The following is a 22,606-nucleotide window of genomic DNA, read 5'->3' on the forward strand; positions in this document are numbered from 1 at the left end:
AAAGTTGTCAGAAAAGTGGTTAGCTTCTGTTAAGAGCTATTCTACAGTAAAGTTGGGGGGGGGGGGCGTTTCCCAAACACATTGTTCGCCACAATGTCTTTCTCCATCCTGTATTGCTCAGTGTTCACGTCTGCTGTTAGAATCATCCGTGGCTACTTCGTTCTCATTTGTTTCCCCAACTCAATACAAAATGCTTCAATTGGATATTAAATATACATATGCAAGGACACATTATCATAAACTACATAAGAAACTCTTTTATCTGTTGCCTTTTCAATTGGTGCTAGGTGAAAATGGGGGTAATTTTATATATTCACCATATATACTAGAGTATAAGCTGACCCGAATATCACCCAGGGCACCTAATTGTACCACAAAAACTGCATTAAAAGTGTGCTGAAAAAGTCAGCTTATATACGAGTATATGTGGTATTTTAGGGTGTCCTAGGAGAAAAGACAGTTGGGACTCGTGTTCTGCCTTCCTTGGTTACTTAACATGCGTAGGCTAAATAAACCAAAATGGAACATACAGCTTTCCAGCAAATCAGTAGATATGATAGCTGATACCAAATTAAAGCTGGTGTCCTCAGTGCAATTTCTAGTCTATCTTAGAAATAAAAATGTCATGATAATATTTTCTCATAAATATTTATAATAAATCATGGCTATGGCCAAACTTAAAAAACAAACTCATTGCTATTAAGTTGATTCTGTTTCATAGCGAGCCACTGAGCTGCTGGTGATTTAGAACTGCTGACCATGAGGCCAACAGCATAGTGCATAACCAAGAACACCAAATGGATAAACAAGGAAACTAGGAGTTAAAACTTCTCAGAGCTTTCTGACTTGCCTTTGTTTGTTCTTCGCAATTCTGAATTCTCGCTGTTACAAAACTAAAGCAAACGGTCCTTTCAAAGGACATTTCTGTACATGGCGGTCATGTGTTTATTGACCTTTTCACATGGACACTTGAAAAAAACAACAACAATGTTTTCCCCCTGAGTAATTGAAGTGGATTCATTTAATAAAACACAGCATTTTCAAATTTTACACATATTTTTAAGAAAAAGATAACACCAGTATGAAAAAAAGTCTGATTAATATTTCATTTCAGTGCAGTATACTGGCACCAGCTCGGTGAACAGAATTTATCACAGATCTTCGCATTACAGAGTTTCAAGCATTCCATAACAAAAGTGGACAAAGACAAAGGCCTAAGATCTGTCATTAGTTCTGTCAGCCCTTTAAAGGTAATGGGTTGGAAAAATGGTCAGTCTTTGGAATCAAGTTGATATTTAATTGAAAGGAAATGCTTTTTTAATTATAAATTCTCCTGTTTTTAAAAAACACTAGCAGGGAAATGAAAAAAAGACTTATGGAGGGTAAAATGAGGACTCATACTTGTGTGTTTGTGGGTAACAAAAAAAATGTGCAGTTACTTGAAATACATAAAACTCTTTCTCATATGCTATCACGGAAATCACATTGAAGAAAATATACATCTGTTTTCTTAAAGATAATTTTTAGAAATTTCAGAATCAACAACTTGAAGGAATAAAATGTACAATAGCAGAGATAATTCTATGGCTAATATTGCCACACTTAAGACATGGTAGCAAGCGTTTTCTAAATACACACAGCATAGAAAGGAATATAATCTATCAGTAGGACTATATTTAAACATCCATAAACTTTGCTATTATTAGAACTGATAGGCATATAGGGTCATTGTGATTAGAAATGAACTTGACCGCAGTCGATCTGGTTTGGTCTCGGTTGATACTTCATCATTGTTTTAACACCTATTTTTCTTGCAGAAACTATAATGGTTACCTAACATTTTAAATACTGAATTTACTTAGACTACTATCGTCAATTTATTCATAACAAAACGGCAGCTTCCCGCTGTTTGGGTATAATAAGAAATGTACATATGTTCATTTCAGACTACTCCCAAAGAGCTGTAGTGTTCATATGAAGCAAGTTTGCTCTTAATTGGTCAGAGAGGAGAAAGGGTTAAAATCCCTGTGAAACTCTTGCTGTAATCCCGGGATAAAGTTATGATGATGCCAAGTGCTTGTGTCTTGTTGAGGTGCTTTGGCTCCATACCCTGTCGTCTACCATTTGTAAACACATCTTTCTGATGTTTCTGCCAACATGCTGGCAACAAAGCAGTGCAATTTCAAATGAGCTAATTAACTTAATTGTTGATGAAGCATGAAGCAGTTCATTCACCCTGTTAGCTGCACCATGACAACACAGGAGCGGCAGTCTGTGGAGTGAGCCATCTCCATAAACCTATCTGTAGCCCTCTGTTTAGATCTCTGGTATACCAGAATTGTGCATGGACGATGTTTCATCAGTCATGTCCTCATTTGAAAAAGCACGCTTATGGATTGAAATGGTAATATTGAATGCTCACTGAAATATTGAAATATTGAAAATCACAAAAATAAGCAGAAACCAAGTTGTGATTTTTTGCTAAATAAACTATGCAATGTTTTACACAAATACTATTTCTTTATGATTCCTCAGGGTCATGAATCTATACGATTTGGCTAACACTGGCAATATTTGGCTAATATTTGGCTAGAACATTCTACATGAATGAAATATATTTATTTTTTAAATATTAGCCACTATTGACTTGCATTTTTCCTATTCTGTTGTTAAATATATATTAAAAATGGGTATATGAAGCTTCATTAAGGAATAATTGTCCTTCTGAGAGGATTTCAAAAGTTCATGAAAAGAGTGGATGAAGAGATCATGGATTTTGTGCAAACTTTTTGAAGCCTCCTTGAATTTATTGATATTCAGGGACTATAATTGTTGAAAATTCCAATCGACTGCCATTGGGTAGATTCTTGACTGATGTCAAACCTACACAACAGAGTGGAACAGCTCAATAGAATTTCCAATTCTGCACATCTTTATGGAAGCCAACTGCCACATCTTTTTTCCACAGAGCTGGTGGGCTCAACCTGCTAACCTTTCAGCTAGCAGCCAATGCTTAACCACCTTCTGTTTAACCTAAGTTATACAATTTGCAATAAAAAAACAAAAACATGTGAACTACACGACGCCACATAGATGGGAAGCTCCTGGATTACAAATAAATTCTGTTTCCTGTCTAATCTGGAATCAGAGCAGTTAGTTACAGTTTGTATCTAGTGCCAGTCTGATTTTCGTCATTGTGTATAATGTATAGTGTACCTTCCTATGCATAAAAACATTAAAGAATCACTTCTCGATACCCGCAAACATTTTAAACACAGTAGGACAGCAATACTGGTAATAATACTTTGATGCATGTCATAAAGTAGTGTCGGGTACAGCGTAAGTGCTTCAAAGTTTTAATATAAAAGACTTTACAGCATTAGTTGGTAACTATGGGCTGTAGATAAATTGGAGGTTAGTAACTTGTGCCCAGCTTGCTTTCGTCTGTATGTCTGATATATAGTTCAGGTTTTAAATGATTGTGGCAAACTGAATGAACAGATAATGGACTATTTCCACAAACTCTTTGGAAACCACCATATATATAAATATTACCTGAAATTTTTATAAGAAATATTTGCAGTTGAACATATCTTATAAACATGTCTCCCAATGATTAATGACACTATTATAGTGGCTAATAATTTTCATCCACTCAAATATCCTTATTGAATGATCTGTAAAATACTTTCAAGAACAGAGGAAGATGAAGAGTTCTCTTTGGAAGCCCAACTTCGCTCATCTACTTGTTGAAGGCACAATGACAGCCCATAGGAGGTTTCAGGGTGGACTTGTTTCTCCTTCTCCGTCTCGTCCACTTACAACAGCATGCCCAAGATTCTCATGCATCCCTGCCCCCCGACCCTCAAAAAAGTCAAAAACCTACTTTAAAAACTGTCCAAAGTCTTCACAAATGCTTTCACAGCCTGGCCATTTGCAGACGCCATGGCCATAGAGCGTGTGAGACGCTCCGGGCTCCTCATGTGATGAGCTGCAGCGAAAGAGCGGGACGTCAGATTCATCTCCCAAACCTGTAATCGTTGCAGGCTGCTAGCGCCTGTCAGGTTACGATCAGTGACAAACAGGTCAAAACAGGTCAATTCCGCTCAGAGCAGTCAGAAAAATTTAATTGTTCTATTGAATAGTTCAACTGCCAAGGCTAGATGATGTTCCAATTAGAGGAGAAATAGAGCCAAAGATGACTGTTAATAAAGGATGAAAAACGAAGAAGACTGTATAATAGCATATGCTAATCCTGCCATATGACCTTAATGTAACATTTTACCTCTAAATAAAACATATATGTTCTTATGTGGTCAAGTGGAAAAATAAAATGTATTTTAAGGAAAACGATAGACTGGTCACAGCCAGAGTTCTGGAATGTTCTTTTTAAAGAAGATACGGACCTTCAGGATCATTTAAATTGTTAAAAAGTATGCGTGGACCATACAGTTCTGTGCAAGTTGAATGGAAAATGCCACCCTGGCGCAGTATTCATTGGCTGCATCCTTACACGGTTATCAAAGATTTCTGGTGGTGAGTATTATATTGGATAGAGTGATGCTAGAGAAATCAACCATCTTCTGAATTACATAATCGTCAACGCAATCTCAACGTAAACAGCAGCATGAACCCACTGAAAGGCACTCCCTTTCATGACAATGGCACCGAACGAGAAAGTTTCCATGATACTCTCATAAAGGCCAAATTACAGCAGTCTATTTTAAAGTATGCTGAAATTAAATAGGTTTCTTTGAAAAATTATTTGTTTATGAGAAGGCTTTGTAACAGCTAGGAAGACAGAGCGTTCATGTTACATAACACTGCCAATCCCCTAGACTGACATAGGAAGTTAAGAGCTTTGTATAATATGAGGCTGAGCTATGTGTTAACAAATTTTATATTAATATTTTATCTCTTCAGAAATATATTTTTCATGCTGGGCGATATTAGGACTTACACAGTTTATTTAAATTGTCTTAAAAGATTTGATTACGTAGTGACAAACCTGATAAACACCATGAAATGGACAAAAACTCACTGGTCACTTTTGACAGAGGCTGATTTTACACAACTAAATAAAACGCTACGCTGAAAACTTATCTAACCTAATCTACTCCATGTTAACAATTGATCAAAATGTATTTCTTTATGAATTTGGGGTCAAATTGATTTCAATAGTTACCACTATAAGTTTATTGTCATAAATTTACAAATCTCATCATGCGGCAACAATCAAGCACTGCAGCTCTTATGTCTCCAGTTTATTATGTCTGTTTATACATGTAGATATAGACATGTAGATATAAATACAGCTACATATGCACATATGTACATATACACGTATCCGTTCTCTGATTTCTAAGCATATATTTGAAATGAGGAGCCCTGGTTGTGCTGCCAGGTAAGTCTTTGGGGGCTAACTACAAGGTCAAGGTTTCAAATCCACCAGCCACGCCAAGGGAGAATCAGGAGGCTCTGAGCTCAGGTGAAGACTTAACAGCTTTGAAAACCTTATGCAGGGTAGCTAGGAGTCGAAATCAATTTGAAGGCAGTGAGTTTCGTCTTCTTTTGTTAAAATTTGAGGCATTGATTACGTGAACATGATCCATTTTCAAATAGATGCCATTAAAAGACTGACTCTTGGCTTGAGCAATGGTAAACTGTTCTCCTAATAGTAAGATCAATCATAATAGCATAGTCGTTCAAAATATATTTACACAATCAGCCCAATTGCACTGGTTAAAAAGTAAATTTCTTTAGGCAAACTCCCTAACTGTACACATTAAATGGCTATCATTTCAACTTTATTTTATAATAAAAAAGAGCATATAAGCTAAAGGTTATTTGATTTGTAGTTTTTACATATTTCCCCACTGCATATATGTACCACCACCCCCATTTTTTAAATCCATGATTTAAGTAAAATTTGGTTATAGGTTGATTGATACAGCATAAGCGTTATGCGGTTTACCTGTCTCGTCTTGCATTTAGAACTGAAGACTGTCCATTCACTATCGAATGATGCGTTATTGGTGGCGAAGCTTTGGAAGTGGTGGAGGAGGTAGTCGAGGAGGAATTGTTAGTAGTGAGGTCCAGCCCTCCGTGTTTACTGCCACTGTCTTCCACACTGTGGACTCCAGCCACTTCTTTCCACAGCTGTTGGATCTCAGCCGGACTTAGACCAGCTGCGAAACGAAAGAAAAACCAACGAATCTAAAACAACACAGTTTATACAACAGGTACAATCCTATTAGTTGATGGATGCTAACAAAATAACAATACCAGGATCATGAACAGATGATATAATGATTTTGAGTCCATTAGTATTAAAGATTTTCCTTTCTAAGGAAAATATTAATGTATTTTTCATGAAGAGTTACATAGCAATTTAGATTCCCATTCACCAATTTTTACCAAAAATAGTTCTGGGACACAGATAACCTTTTTACAAGGTGTGTTCATTCTCATTTCCATTCTAATTGTTCTAGAGCCAATACTCGAGCTTCCCGGACCACTGGCACGCTCACCTTTGTGTTAAGCTAACTGTCGACCATTGGTCGCATACAGGTGATTTTATGGAAGCGCCGTAGTTAGGGGTTAGTTATTATTTTGTGAGCCCATTGCTTATTTAGCGACCAAGCAACCTCAGTGCTTCGTCTGGTTCAAGGTATGAGGTGTATCTACCTTAGTTCAGAATAACAGGTTAAAAAACAAGGGGTCTTGTCTAATTTGCTTATTTACATTCTTGAATCAGGTAAATTTTCAGAATTTGAATTGGAGAATTATTAGAAAATATTAGCTGTCATATTCTATTATCAATCATAAAATGAAGGGTTAGGTATTATTCACTTAATTGATCCATATAAGAATCATATTGAATTACACAGGGACCCCAAATTTGACTTAATTATTCAATCTGATTCTGAGAGCAAAATAGATAATTACCAGATCCATTTTTACCCGTGAGTCAAATTTTACTCTTTTTCTTGACATTTTCACTTTGGGTCCTTTTTAACAATTATTTTGCTTGACAATATTTCTGAAATCAAATTTTCTTTCAGTTCTTTCAAAGATCTGTAAGAGCCCCCAATAAAATAAAATAAAAATATACTAACATGAAGTAAAGGCTATTAAGAAAAGCTGAATAGCTTAATTTTCAAATATTAATTGCTGGATTTTTTTCTTCCATTATCCCTTAATAGTTTCCTAATCCTATTCCTAAACTAGTTGTCTTTAGCAAACAAATTGCTTAGTCAAAAGGAAAGCTATGTCTCTTAGATATAAGCAAACATCTTATGGGATTTTATTTCTGAGTTGGATGAATTGAAATCCTAGTCTTATTGGGCAGCCTAGTCAATTGGCATTAGATCGATCATAAAGTTATGTTCCATATAACCTGATCAAATGGGAATGGAGGAGCGTGGAAAAAAAGCTAAAGTTCATAAATTATTGTTTACAGTATTTACAAAATAGTGCTTATGGACTAAGTATTATGCCTTCATCTATTCTTTCTGTGGTATAGTGGGCTATGAGTTTGGCTGCTAGCCTTGAGGTCAGCAGTTTGAAACCACTAGACGGTACATGGAAGAAAGATGAGTTCTCCTACTCCTGGCAACATGTTAGTCTGGAAAACCCACACTTACAGCTCTACCTGGTATTTCAGGGTTGCTATGAGATGGAATCAACTTGATAGCAGTGAGTATAATCCTAGGGAATTGGTACTTTTATCTCACCCATTATTGGGTGAGCAAACAACAGGAGAGAGAGAAGTTCAATAACAAACATGTCCTGGTCACATAGTTTATACAAGATAAACACACCACCTCATGCCACAGCATTAGAAGAATCCCCACTGATCCGCATATGTAAGTAAATGAAAAAACAAGCAAATTATTCATAGTTGTAATAAAAAAACTGAATTTGCTACTATGCCTATCGCCATTTCATAGAGATAGTTGCTTTGAAGTCTCTCATTTTAGTGATTTGATGTCCTCAAGATTTTAAGTCAGACACAGCCTGGATCTAAAGAAAAAGCAGGAAAATTGAGGTTTCCAAAGTTAGGGAAAACTTTTTTTTTCCTGTCTCATAGAAATATGTGAGTGGCTTAGGTATTGTCTCTGTTACATAGGAACTAATTTGTATGTTGTTACTGCTACAGTTCAGTGTCATGGGTCAGTTTCAATTCATAGCCACCCTACTTGCAAAAGAACTAAACATTGCCTGGTCCTGCACCATCCTCACAGTCATGGCTATGGTGTAGCCCACGGTTGGAGCCACTGTGTCTATCTGTCAGTTGATCTCATTGAAGGTCTTCACTGCCCCTCTACTTTATCAACAATGATGGCCTTCTCTAGGAACCAGTCCCTCCTAGTAACATGTCCAAACTATGTAAGATGAAGTCTTTGGATCCTTGCTTATAAAGACCAATTGACTGTACTTCTTGCAAACCAGATTTGTTCAATCTCTGGAAGTCAATATTCTTTACTGATATAGTTAGTTTATTGTGCTAACCTGGCCAATAAACACATGTGGGGTTAATTGAAGGGTGGAGCGATAAATGGCTCGGTGAGCCTTGCCTTTCTAGTTCTCGGGTCTCTTGCTTTCTGATGGTCGGACCAAGGTGCAGCTGCCTTAGCCAGTTCCCTGCTTCAGCTGGCAAGGCTCACTGCCTGCAAAACATCCCTGAGGAGAAGCCGTATGGACCTACCCCAATGAAGCCCTGGGTGCTGGAGTAGCCATGTGGAGAACCCTGCCAGTGCTGAGATGCTTACACGTTCACTGATTCGGCTTTCCTCCTGAAGTCGGCATCATTACGTGTGTTTTGTGAGATGGAGGAGGACTTTGTGGGTTGGTGTCGGACATATGGGCTCATGTTGGACTTGTGGGCTTGGGCGGCACTGGGTTGGGATGTTTTCTTGATGTGCACTTACCCTTTATATAAAACTTTCTCTTATACATCTGAGTTTCTGTGGATTTGTTTCTCTAAAGTACCCAAACTAATACATTCAAAATTCAAGGGCATCGGTGCTTCTTCAGTTTTCGTTAACCAGTGCCCAGCTTCTCATGTATATAAGGAGACTGAAAAGACCAGGGCTTTGCTGGACGCCCTGAGAATTTGCCTTTCTACTGTAGAAGTCAGAACCAACTTGATGGCATCTCACAACAACAAACTCCTCGGGTACACTTATCACAACCAACATTTTAACAAGATCTCCCGGCGATTCTTCTATAGACGATGATAAGGATGCCCGAAGTAGAGATGGGAATCCTCAGCAGAGGGTCGAACCAGAATGAATGAGTTCAAAGCCCTATGAAATACCATGGCTTAGGTCAGTGCCCTTAGGTGTCAGAATGACGTCTTTGATTTTTAATACCTTTAAGAGATCTTTAGTAGCAGATTTAACCAATACCATAACGCATTTGATTTCTTGACTGCCGCATTCATGGGCATTCTCTTGTGGATTCAAGTAATATGAAATCTTGGCAATTTCCATCTTTTTCCTGTGTATTGTGCTCTTGCTAATTCCATTGTGCGGGTCTGTCCAATTAGCACTGAGGTGTCATCCAGGCTGTTGTCTGGGCTCTTCATCGGTAACTCTTGCAGGTGACGATTTTACATTAGGATCACTAATTACTGCTTTCATTCTAACTTTCACCTAGAATCCTGAAACCCTTTTCTGACTCTCTTTTCGATGACCTATCTGTATAAACTTTGTTCTATCAGCAAAACTCCATCAGCGAATCCTTTTGTATGACACTGTTAACACAACTTACACTTCAGGCCATTCACCCTCTCACTTGCTGCTTCTTTCCACTGTCCATTCCTGCTTGAACCACTGCTCTACATTCCTATCTCCTGACGCCCCCTTGCTTTCATGTAATGTACTGTCCATAGGATAGCCAACATTGATCTCTTTACATGTAAATTAAGTCATGTCACTTACCAAGGAAAGTCTCCAATGGCTTTATAGAAGGACACTTGGGAGGGAAAAAAGAAAAAGAGAACCAAAGCAAATTTGCTGTGACTTACAAAGTGATGCCCCGATGGGCTGGCTCGTGCCTTTCTGATCTCATCTTCTATCGCTTTTCATTCTGCGATTCTAGCCTCCTGCTGCTACTTCTCAGATAACCAGGCATTTCTTCCCAGTCCAGTTTTTGTTTCGGCTGTTCTGACAACATGAGCCTGTCTTGTTGCTGCTCTGTGGAGAGCGCCTTCCTCCTTCCCTAAGGCAATTCAATAGTCACTCCTTCCAGAGGGAGCCTTTTAGCACCCTGCAACTATCCTCCGCCTGTGGGCCCTCATCCCCTCTCTGTTCATCTTTACTTTCCTTGTCAGCATTCACCAGTTTCCAAAGCCATCGGATGACTTGTTGGAAGTAGTGTCCCTACACTACAATTTAAGTTTCTACAACTAGGGATGTTTCCTTTGTGGGGGTACTCTGTGTCTTGAACAGTTCCTGGTTTGTGCTCATAAATATCTGTTGATTACAGGGATCATAACGGGTCCATACAATTCGGTGGCTAGCAGCTCATCGCATAGCCCATGACACAATTCTGATCCATATAATTATTGAGCATCTGGTTTCCCACGTAAAAATATCTAAGGCTCTTTAAAACAACAAGGCCAAAAAGCAGGGGATTCTTGGCGACCCTTAGGTGATAGGTGCCAGAGTAGAACTATGCTCCATCTAGTTTGTACTGGTGGATTTTTGGGGGTGCAGTGGGTGGGGAACACATGTCCAAGACTCTCCTCCAAGGAGCTTCTAAGTGAATGTGAACTCCTAACATTTCAGGTAGCAGCTGCCAGTGCTCAGCTACCGACGAAGGTCTCCACGGTGCTTACAGGACATACCGTTTATGCCCGCTGCTACGGTAGGAGATTATTGCTTGAAGAACTATTTTGAAGGCTATTGTTTTGAAGAACTATATAAAAATGTGACAAGTAAGTAACTTACTCACTAACCAAATAGTGACTCTTATTTCCAATAAGGAAATGGCTTTTAAATATTCTAGCTAAAGGAGAGATAATAAATGATGTTGCAAGGGTCGTGTCCAGAAGTGTCTGCATATTTGAATTACTGGGGGCCATTGTTAAACTCTCCAAAGCCAGGCTATCCTCCAGATCCATTCAATCATCATTGCTAAGGGTGGGAGTCTGGGATGGGTGGCTTTCGGAGCTCCACAAGTGATGCCAATGCGCAGACAATTCTTGGGGCCAGTACTTAAAGGAGAAGACCATCTGCTCTTAGGACAAATGTTTCACATCTGAAAATTATTTACCTCTTTTCCCCAATAAAAAAACTACATATGATTCTAACACAAAAAGGCAATTAATTTTGATCCTATGCGTGTCATGTATAGTTTGGAGCTGCTGACCTTATGAATGTTTTATGAGTTTTGAAGGTTACATGGGACAAGAATGAACTTGGGCTACTTTCTTAGGCAGTAACGTGATGAAGTCAGCATTTTTACACTGTGCATCCTGGAAGAAGAGCTTTGAAAAGCTCACAAGGTAAGTGGTCTGTGGTATCCCTCTGGAGGGATTCATGTTGCTGGCACTCATGTTAGCATGCAGAAAAGCTCTGAGATTTCTAGAAACAACAGCAAAAAACCCCAAACTTTTCCCCTCAAAAATCAGTGTTTTCTAAATAGATTTGGGCCCCCCTGCAAAAATTTAACCCCACTAATTTATATACATATCATAATTATATATATGCTCTAAGAACAGACATAGGTTTGTGGTTGCTGGGTGCCCTCCTGTCAATCGTGACCCGCAGCACCCTGTAGCACAGGGAAGAACAGCCTTTGGGCACCTGGCTGTGTAACTCTTTATGGGAGCCGAAAGCTTCCTCTTCTCCTGTGGGCTGGCTGGGGGATTTGAACTACTGACCTTTGGTTACCAGCCCATGCTGTAACCCACCCAGGTTCCTCCTATACTAATTTATATGCACATAAAGTTACGTAGGTTTTGAATAGAGATATAGGCTCATTGAAATGCAGGTATAGGCTCAAGCTGGTTTCACGTTACAGCAACATTACAGAGAACTGCGCCAGGGATTTCTCAACTGTCGCCTGGACAGGAACACCTCACCAGGTCTTCTGCCTGTGGAAGCACCCTATGCATGCAAACCACCAACCCTTTCGCTAGAGGCTGAGTGGTGAACCTTTGTACCACTGGGGCTCCCCAAAGAGAGGCTTAGGACTCACGAATCATCTGTCCCCACTGGACCCTGGAGCTGCAGTTCTTCCTATAGGACCTCTTTAGAACTTCCAGGGGGTCCTAAAGTTTTACTTGTGCAAAACGAAGCTTCTGTGAATCTAGCCTCCTGCCTCCCTCTCCTCCTTCCCTGACTCATTCCTCTTTATCAGTCCTGTACATGGCAGTTTATACTCGTTGTGTACTCATATTGTCCTGACAGAGGAACAGATTTACATAGGCTATTCCAGGCACTGTTCTAGTGCCTCACATGCTACTTGTTTTAATACCACAACCATTAGGAAGTTGCTTAAATTGTCACTACTACTATCCCCATTTCAGATGTACGGACACTCAGGCACAGAGAGGCTAAGTTGGGTGCCAACAACACTGGATCCCAGCTCTCCCCTAGGCTCTTCTGTGGCAGAGCTCTCACATAGTTAAGTCATAGCTCACACACACCTTGTCTGGACAACCTGCTCACAAGGACAGTGCCTCCCCATTTCCTCCCATTGTGGACTTTCTTCCCTAGCCTTGCTTTTTCTTTTTTCTTCTGAGCATTCATTCACACTTTACTTCTTTTTGTGAGAATGATTTAATCTTGACGGCAATATACACATCCAAACGCCGTTTCGACACCAATAGTTCAACAGCAGGAGTCACACCTTTCTCCTGGGTCAGCTCACTATTTCCCTGCATATTATTTCATCAGTTTAGGATTTCTGTTCCTTACCTTCCTCATTTGGGTTTCAGATGGACTGCTGTTAGGACATACTCAGAGAAGTCATTCTCAGCTTGAGGAAAACATACTCTATTGATTGGGTTAAACTGTTGCTTTGTTTAATGATGGCTTCATGGAATGGTTTCAGGTCAGGTTCAAAGATTGTTTTCAGGCATTAGATTCAGTGATTTCCCCAGTCTTTGGTTTCTTTAAGAGACTGATGTTCTGTTCCAGGTTTTTTCTCCTTTTGATCAAAGATCCACCTGACCAAAATGGTTTTAGCCTATTTATCATCTATCTTTTGCACTCCAAGGGAAGTTATTAGAATGGCGAGAATCTTGTCTGTTTGGTTCACTGCTATACATCCAGAGCCTAGCAGAGTCCCCTAGAGAGTGAAGGCTCCCTGAGTATTGTTTCAGTGAGTTAGTCAGCTGGTCAGGCTAGTGTCCTGGAAAACATTATCTGAGAATCAATGGACGAGGCGATCAAAGAGCAATGGTTAATTTAAAATCCTGAGGATTACACGTGTTCCTTCATAACTTTCAAAGCTATACATATTTCAAAGCTATACACAGTGGAAATTTTTGCAATTATGCAATTTTAAATTTCCATGATTTGGATGATAACTTAGACTGCTTAGACACTGCTAGTAGTAAAAATACAGATTTTTAAAGTTCCTGGGCAGGAACTGGGTATACAATTGAATGTAGTACCACTTCTAAAGCATTTGGATAATAATTCATTAATTCTGCATTCAAAATGTATGGAGTAACTATTAGATGCCAAGCACTGTGCTAAGAGCTAATAAAAATGTCCTAACACGTCTAGATTATATATATTCTTGGGGCTCACAAGATATTACAACTTCAGTTACCTTACTGATCAGCAAAATTTACCTTAGCAGCTTTATAACACTGCCAGGGTGAGGGGGTCCCCAACACTCAGATGGGTCCTCAGGGAAGACTTTGACATACAGACAGGCAGGGGGCAGAAGGACTCTATGTCCCACGTCAGGACTGAGAGCATGTATTTTCAAATGAGTATCTATAATGGGGCTTCCAGAGCTTTCATAAGGCACGCACATTGTGCAGCTAAAATCAGACATAATCAGTAGGCAATAGCATAAGCAGGTAACATCATAAACAAGCAATAAGATGGGTCCGTGTCTTGACCTAGTGCTAGTTGACCTCAAGCCCCCACCCCCACCCCCAAGGCCTCCCGAGGGGGAGTAATATCTGAACAATATCAGCAAGAGATGTCAAAACAGAGTTTGCTACATTTCACCATGGGTTGGCTAGAGAACTTGATTGCTTTTATCTACAGATAATCTTTAGGCATTGTGAAGTAGCCAGACACAGATATAATTCATTTTATATGGTAGCTCCTCTATGACAGCTCCTTTATGGAGGGTTATTGAGGGACTGTGTCCAGTCATAAGAATGCGTATTAAGATTTCTTTAAATCTCATAACCATCAGAGTCTTCCCCCAGCAGAGTTGGCATTCCAGACCTGGAATCATGAGCATGAATTAGTTGGCTGCATGACATTCTCATCTAGTCCCTCCGCTTACCACCATCTATAGGGTTCCCATTCTATCCAGCAGTAACCAGTGGTCTAGTTCCTTGGGTATCCTTCAGAGGATCATTGATCACTTTACAAATCTAACATATTATATGGGAGAAAGATGAAGGTTTTAGCCCCGTAAAGAGTTACAGTCTTGGAAATCCACAGGGCTAGTTTTAACCTGTCCTATAGGGTTACTATGAGTCAGAATTGACTCACTGGCAGTGAGTTTTGAGTTGAGCGCATACTACTTATTTCTATATGGCTGATGTTAGGTGCAGTTGAATATACAGCAACCATAGCTGACAGAGTAGGACCACCGTACACGCTTTTCTAAGCCCTGGGTCACCAGCCTAAGTCCTGAGCAGTCACCGGTTGGGTTCTAATAACCAATCCTTTGTTTAACAGCCAAGTGTTTGACTACTGTGTCACCAAGCCTCCTTATATTTTACTAAAGGTTTAATATAACCTACAGTTACAATGTCACCTCTAAGATATGTGTCTAATAAAATTTAACAAAATATACATTTTGCCCAAATGTCAAATTATAGAAATGAAAATAGATTTTTGGCTGAAACTGAAATTAAAGGCTAAAGACAATGGAAACTAATCTTCTGGAATGTAAAAATTCATCTGATATCAGAAAGTTCTCATTACGATTTCACTATTAAAATTTTTTATAGGCCACATTAGAAAATTTTGAATTCTATTACAAAAACAATAATTTCTCAATTTTAATGGGAACATTAAAGTGAACATTCTGCTTTTGAGTCTTCCCGTCAGCATTACAGAATTGTCAAATAGAACATTAGCGAAAAGATTTAAGATCTATGTAGAAGTAAATACATTTTAATATTATGCTATCTATTACCCTAAACAATTTATCAGTCATTGGAATTAGGATACAATTTAGTCTGTACTATTCTGTCTTACTTATATTTTCTGAAAATAACCCAGCATATTCTTTTTGTTTTAATTTTTAATTTTTCCCCTCAGTATATTCTTAGTATTTGTCCATGTAGTTATTTATAAGCTAGTTTCTGTACATATAATTAGCAGCATTCACAGGCATCTTTGCTGACTTTATTCTGTAATAAAAAACAAACATTTAGACTTCACCTCATTAATGAAGTTTCAGCACGTAAACTTCCAAAGGAAATTTCCTCACCAGGTTGTGACTAAAGACTGAGGGGTATTTGAGAGAATATTCAGATGTTAAGGAGCTCTAGTGGTGCAGAGGTTAAGCGCTTAGTTGTTAACTAAGACTGGTGGTTGAAACCTATTAGGCACTGAATGAGAGAAAGAAGCGGCAGTCAGCTTGCATAGTGATTGCCTGGGAAAGCCTATGGTGCAGTTCTGCATGGTTCTAGAGTTGCTCTGCATTAGAATTGACTTGATAGCAACAGATTTGGTTTTAGCTGACTCATATGTAATAATAACCTGCATAGCATTTATTGTTTATATATTGCTGAAGCAATATTAATCAGTGTAAGCACATACTCACCGATGAAATAAAAGATCAAGGAAACCAGAAGTGGTTCACAGTCATTGCCATTGAGTAAATTCTGACTCAGGGAATCTGTAGGACAGAGTAGAGCTGTCCCTGTGAGTTTATGAGGCTGTAAATCTTCAGCAGAGCAGAAAACCTCAGATTTCTCCTGAATCACTTAGCAACCAAACACATAACTCAGTAAACTACCAAAGCTCCAGAGAAGTGGTGCTAAAGGAGGCTTTGGGCTTTGATAAGCAGAGAAAGACGTTAAAGCTTAATTAATGGCTGTTTTGGCCAGGAAACTGAGAGCAAACACGCACTACAGCACACTCTTAATTCATAGTTTCTTTCCTTGATTTCTCAAAAAAAAAAAAAAATCCCTAGTTTTAAGCTCATCTAGTTCTCTAAGGTATTATTAGATCACAATTGGCCTGGATAGCAAGGATCTCCTGTTTTCCTGTTTGAACTTTCAGACTAGTAAGGAAAGACTACTAGATTTTCAAGAATGTGTATATTTCAAACACAAAAAGTTGGGAATAAAGAAATTACCATATACGACAGACATGCACTCATCATGAGATGGAATACATTGCTTATGGAGAGATATTCATTGTCAGATGTGAGAACCATGGCACATTCTTTTGTTTGACTTTCTGAGTTTGTCTCAGCCCCACAGGGTCACTGTGAACCGAAAGTGGGTACTGCACCCAACACGATATCAACAGCTCAGCATATGTGGTCCTGTTCCTTTGCTGTCTCGTATTTCTGGCACATTCCATCTGTGTTTGGCTGGTGGCTTTCCACAATGACATTCTTCACACTTTCTTTTCTAAATAGTGAAAACTATGTGAATAGATCCAACTTATGTGACTTATCTAGAGTAGCCAAAGCAAAGGCAAGAAAGAATGAAGTCAAGGAGCCGAATGGGAAATTTCTCGAAAAGACCAAATCAAATATTATAATGACATGTGCAAGGACCTAGATTTAGAAAACCAAAAGGGAAGAGCATGCTCAGCACATGTAAAACTGAAAGAGTTCAAGAAAAGTATCAAGTCTTGAAGTAAAATTTTGAAAGATTCTAAAGGCAAAGTATTGAATGATGCAAGAGAGGTTGGAATGAATACACAGAGCCAATGTACCGCAAAGAACTAGTCCCCAGCCTGCCAATTCACAAGGCAGGGTCTCAGCAGCACCAATGGTGCTGTAGGAAGGAGTGCACAGTGCACTGACTGCATTAGTCAAAAACAATGGTCCAAGAATTGCCAGAACACCCACGGGAATGTTTCAGAAAGCTGAAGAAGCACTGGAAGCACTCATTTGTCTACGCCAGGTAGTTCAGAAGTTGGACAACTACTTGGCCAACCGACTGGAAGACAACCATATTTGTTCCAAAGAATGGTAACTCAACAGAATGCTCAAACTACAGACCAAAATCCTTGATAACGCACACAAGTAAAATGTTGCTTAAGATCATCCAACAAGAATTGCAGCAGGGCATGGATGAGGAACTGCCAGATGTTCAGGCCAGATTCAGAAGAGTTCGTGGAACAAGGGATACCATTGCTGATGCCAGATATCGATGTTTGCTCAAAGCAGAGAATACCAGAGAGATGTACTGGTGTTTTAGTGACTCTGCCAAGGCATTGGACCATGTGGACCATCACAAAGTGTGCATGACATTGAGAAGAATGGGAATTCCAGAAGACTTCATTGTGCCCACTCAGAACGAATACGTGGATCAAGGGGCAGTTTTGTGGACAGGGTAAGGGAATGCTGCACAGTTTAAAATCAGGAAAACTGGGCACCAGGGTTGTATCCCTTCACCATACTTGTTCGAACTAGATGCTGAGAAAAACATCAGAGAAGCTGGATTATATAAAGAAGAGTGTGGCATCAGGATTGGAGGAAGGTTTATTGACAACTTTCTATACGCAGATGACAAAACCTTGCTTGCTGAAAGTGAGGAGGAATTAAAACATTTGCAGATGCAGATCAAGGATTGTACCCTCCAGTATGGATTACAACTCAATGTAAGAAAGTCCAAAATCTTCATAACTGAATCATTAAGTACCATCAGGAGCAAAGGAGGAAAGGTTGAAGCTATCAAGGACTTTGTCTTGCTTGAATGCACAATCCATGCTCCTGGAAACAGAGGTCAAAAGATGTACTGCATTGGATAAATCTGCTGCACAAGACCTCTTTAGAGTATTGAAGCGCAAGGAGTTACTTTGAGGACTAAGGTGTACCTCACCCAAGCCCTGGTCTTCTCCACTGGCTCATGTGAAGGGTGGACAATGAATAAGGAGGACTGCAGAAGAAAGGATGCCCTTGAATTGTAGTGCTGAGGAAGTGCCAGGGGCTGCTGAACGTGCCAAGGACTGCTTAGAGGACAATCCGATATGAACTAGAAGAAGTAAGACCCCAGTGGTTCTTAGCTGCAAGGATGGTATGACTGTCTTACGTCATTTGGACATACTGTCAGGAGAGACTAGTCCCTGGAAAAGGACATCACGTTTGGTAAAGCGGAGAGGAGGCAAAAAAGAGGAAGGCCCCTCAAGAGATAGGTTTCCATAGTGGCTGCATCCACGGGCTCAGGCACAGTAACAATTGTGAGGATGGCCCAGGACCGCGACGCGTTCCATGCCATTGGGCCTACAGTTGCTTTGGCTTGGGGGCAGACGACCACATGTGACTTACGCCGCACCACCAGGAACTTTGGCCAGTGCTACTGCGACCGGGGACATTTTGACTCTACATGTATTCAGATGGATTTTTCAGCTTTGTTCATGGAAATGTTTTAATGACTTAATCTTTTTTATTTGCTTTAAATACCAATTTTCATTCTAAATCTAGAAACTGTTTTAGATTTACTTTTTTCCCCACAACATTCTCCCGCTGATGCACTTCATGTTGTGAAAAGTAGAGAGAGAGAACTCTGGCAGGGGGCTGTGTGCGCGTGTGTGCATGCGTGCGTGTGCATATGTGTGTGTGTGCATTTGTAATTCTATTTTTTTTAAAGCTCCAGAAAAATTAAATAATTTAATTTGGAAAGTATTAAAAGGGGATAATGTGAAAAATCATTTTCTTGCTCAATGAGACACTTTAATGTTTATTTTGGAAGAATGGAAATCTTCCAAGAAAATGATTTTATATTTCAAACAATGGAAATTTTGTTTCTACACACACTTATTTTAAACTTTCTGATAATGCTTGCTTGAAAAGTTTTATCCAAAATCCCAAGGGTAGATCATGTTCTTATATTGAGAGGATTCTCTTCATAATGAGCCCCAGTAGTACAATGGATTAAGCAATGAGCTGCCAATCAAAAGGTCATTGGTTTGAACGTAGCAGTGGCTCCACACGAGAAGGCCGCCTGTTCCCATTCGAATTTGAAACTCTTGGAAACCTCAACAGGCACTTCTTTTCTGTCGTATAGGGTGGGTATCAGTAGGAATCAACTCAATGGCAGTGAATTTTTTAAGTGAATACAGATTTAATTTTGAATTTACTTGAAAAAAAAGAACATAAATTTATTGCTTCTGTCTTAATGTAATTTTTACTAAGGAAATCCATCTTCAAATGGTGTTAATTTACAAACTGTTTTATCTTTTGGCCCTCATTTCTTCACTTGTCTTCAAGTTACACTTACTTTTCAAAAGAACAGTAATTTGGTGAATACAACATTCAATGCTAGAGCAACACCATGGTTTGCTCCAATTCTCTCCAGAAAAGTGAGTTGACTGCCTTCCTTTCTTTTCATGAGACAAACGTCATTTTTCTCGGTTTCGAGAGCCAGCGCAATGGGAGCCCTGTGAAAGGCAATGCTTGGGAAAGGAAGCTCAGGAGATGGTGATGTGATAAATAAGGAGACACGGTTAACAGTGTCTTCAGTTTCATGTGCTACAAAACAATAATTATGTGTGAAGACTCTTTTGTTTGCTCATTTGAATGTTTTATACATTTAATTGTTTTGCTATTTTCTTCTGTGTGCGGTTGAGAAAGTGAAGCAAATGTAACTACAAAGCGAGTCTGTCTCTGACAAATATAATTAACTGGATTTAAAGTTAACTTGAATTAAAGTTTGCTCCAACTAAATCAAAATGCAGGACACCAGTTATAGGGCATTTACTCACATACAACTTCTATCTGTATTGATAGTAGCATACAGAGTTTTCGATCGTCTTCATTGTTGTTGGGGTGTTTTTGCCTTACTTAGCGCTCTTTCGACTTTCCTAATGTTGACAGTTAAAAGATGCCGATGTACTTGTACAATTGGAAATCCAAAGTTTTCCTCATCAAAGGAACAAGTAAGAATACAGTTGAAATCGTTAAATTGTAATTCACAATGCAAGGCCAGGGAATATTATTTTAGGGAAAAGAAGCTCCATAGGCCCCCATGACCCAGGCCAGAGCACCAAAAGCCTGACTGGGAATGTGCTCTCCAGGAATACAGAGAGGCTCTCTATCAGTTGTTCATAACACCTATCAACGCAGTTGTGATCAATGGCAGGCAGTTAGACTGCCCCCTAATCCACTTCCGGGCAAATCCTCAGGTTTCTAGACAACAGTGCTTCCTTGAATGGTGTTGTCCTTAACATTATTTTCAGCCCTTAAGACATATCAATACATGTTTACTATCTAACAAAACACCGACAGCCGCCTTACTGCACATCCGAAATCATCGTGGAATCAAACATCTGAGCCTAAGAAAATGGGTCATGCAACCATATTAGCAATCATGCTGGAATGATAAACTTGAAGGTCCTAAGAAAAAAAACCCAAATTTCTCAAGGTATAAGGTAGACGGGCCATGGAAGGGTAGAAAGTGCAAGATTAGAAAGGAAGTGTGCAAAATATTTTGTATGTACCTTGAGGCAGCGACTGGACAGGAAGAGCCGCCTGGCCAGGTGGGATGGAGATGAGTCCCTGACGCTGCAGGCTGAGCAGATGCTGCTGCTGCTGGAGTTGTTGCATCTGGAGAAGCTGCTGCTGGAAGACAAGCTGCTGAGCTGCCAACTGCTGCTGCTGTTGCTGCTGCTGCTGCTGCCAGAAAACCCAACCCGGTAAACAGCTGCAGAACAGCTCTTCTACAGGGACCCATGCAGCCCTCTCATGGCCCTGGCAGGTAGCAGAATGGCCAGCCTAGGGTCCAAGTTCAGCTACAAGGTGAGTAGGTTTTAGATTTCTGTTGCCTTTCTTTCCAGTTTTAAATGGCAGCAGAGAGCCAAGGAACTAGCATTCAGAGTATGGAGCAAGGCATTGAAGAGGTATACCAAAAAGGTTCAGATGTTCTCTCATCAGCTGATTGTAGGTAGTCATAACTTGATCTAGACCAAAAGAATGATGCTGTCTTGACTCCATCAGCTTGGACAACGCTCTCTATTTTTTCCAACTGACTAAGTTCGCTGTGTGAAGAGGTTCCTGAAGGGGGTCTCCAGTGATCTATTAGTAAACTGGGATGTAGCTTTCACAGGACAGCCCTATTAGCTCAGGCTTGCTCCGTCTCCTCACTTGTTGGCATATATTAAAGCCAGAATTATGTTCAAAGCAAAAAAAAAAAAAAGTGCCCCTTATTATCAGGAAAAGTCTAACTTCCAGTTTTGTGAGGCATTACAAGACAAACCAGAGCTGTTTGGATGCAGGAGGCTGTGAGAAGGCAGTCACACTTCAGAGAAAGACAAGCTGCCGTGGAAGACCTTTCCTTTTTAGTTTGGGGAAAAGAGAAACTTCTGATGCACTCACTGGAAAACAGACTGCATAATGGAGCAAGTCATGTGGATTGCCCAAAGCCTCCGGAGAAATAAGGGAGCAATTTCTATTCTGTAGTTGATGGCTGTCTGCAATTCTATTCACAAATCCAAACAGAAACACAGCCTCAGGAGGTCAAAACTGTTTCCTGTGCGTTTGCATAATGGGCATCTTGAAGACAGCGGCCTGATACCTGCTGATCAATGTAACTACTTCAACATGTTTTGTTTGTATTATGTTTATATTTGATGCAGTTTGCTGACAAGAGCAGGCTAGGCCTGAGAAGGCAGCCTGTCAGTTTGATTTATGAGCATATCACACTGGAACTTTCTACTCGCCACTCCAAACCTACAGTAGCAGTTCATTAATCAGGGGCCTATGACTTTGAAATTTGTGCTCAACCAGTTTCTCCCCTGCTCCTCCTTACCCCTCCGTTGGCAGGCTCAATTTGCATGCGTGTTCTCTGAGCTGCACCACTGAGAAAAATAAGGTTCCTTGCTTAACTTAGATTCTCGGTGGATACAAGATAATCAGTACTTTGTCCACCACACAGCTTGCTCTTTGTGCCCTGTGATTCATTAGTGAACATTAGACGACAGAAGCATTGGATTGTAACTCTCGAGTCCCAGACTACAAAAAAGGCGAGCATGAGAGTTCTCCTGTCACTGTTATGAAGCTCAGTAAAAATGCATAATCGCATCTCTGACAGCAAGAGCCTTGTTCCTGGAAGATCTAAGGCTGGTCCTGCCTCTCCGGGCCCCTTCTCAACCTCTAACTATTCTGCATCAGTGAGATAACCAGATCCTACCTCTTTGGCTTGCTTTCCAGGATGCTGCTGCTGCTGCTGCTGTTGCTGCTGCTGCTGCTGTTGCTGCTGCTGCTG

The 22,606-nt window shown here is 39.9% G+C and overlaps 1 protein-coding gene across 1 annotated transcript in view; it reads right to left on the reverse strand.

Moving 5' to 3' along the window:
* The window catches only part of FOXP2 (forkhead box P2), a 301,261-nt gene that overhangs the window by 52,646 nt on the left and 226,009 nt on the right, over positions 1 to 22,606 (reverse strand). The window contains exons 6-8 of the mRNA XM_045288939.1: positions 20,844 to 21,018; positions 5,975 to 6,188; positions 3,887 to 3,991 (exon numbers count right to left, since the gene is read on the reverse strand). Of these exons, the coding sequence (XP_045144874.1) occupies positions 3,887 to 3,991; positions 5,975 to 6,188; positions 20,844 to 21,018 (494 nt within the window). The remainder of the gene's footprint in view (positions 1 to 3,886; positions 3,992 to 5,974; positions 6,189 to 20,843; positions 21,019 to 22,606) is intronic.

The sequence above is a fragment of the Echinops telfairi genome, unplaced genomic scaffold (assembly GCF_000313985.2).
Source record: "Echinops telfairi isolate 266 unplaced genomic scaffold, ASM31398v2 ScPeMD7_23;HRSCAF=83, whole genome shotgun sequence".
Classification (NCBI taxonomy): domain Eukaryota; kingdom Metazoa; phylum Chordata; class Mammalia; order Afrosoricida; family Tenrecidae; genus Echinops; species Echinops telfairi.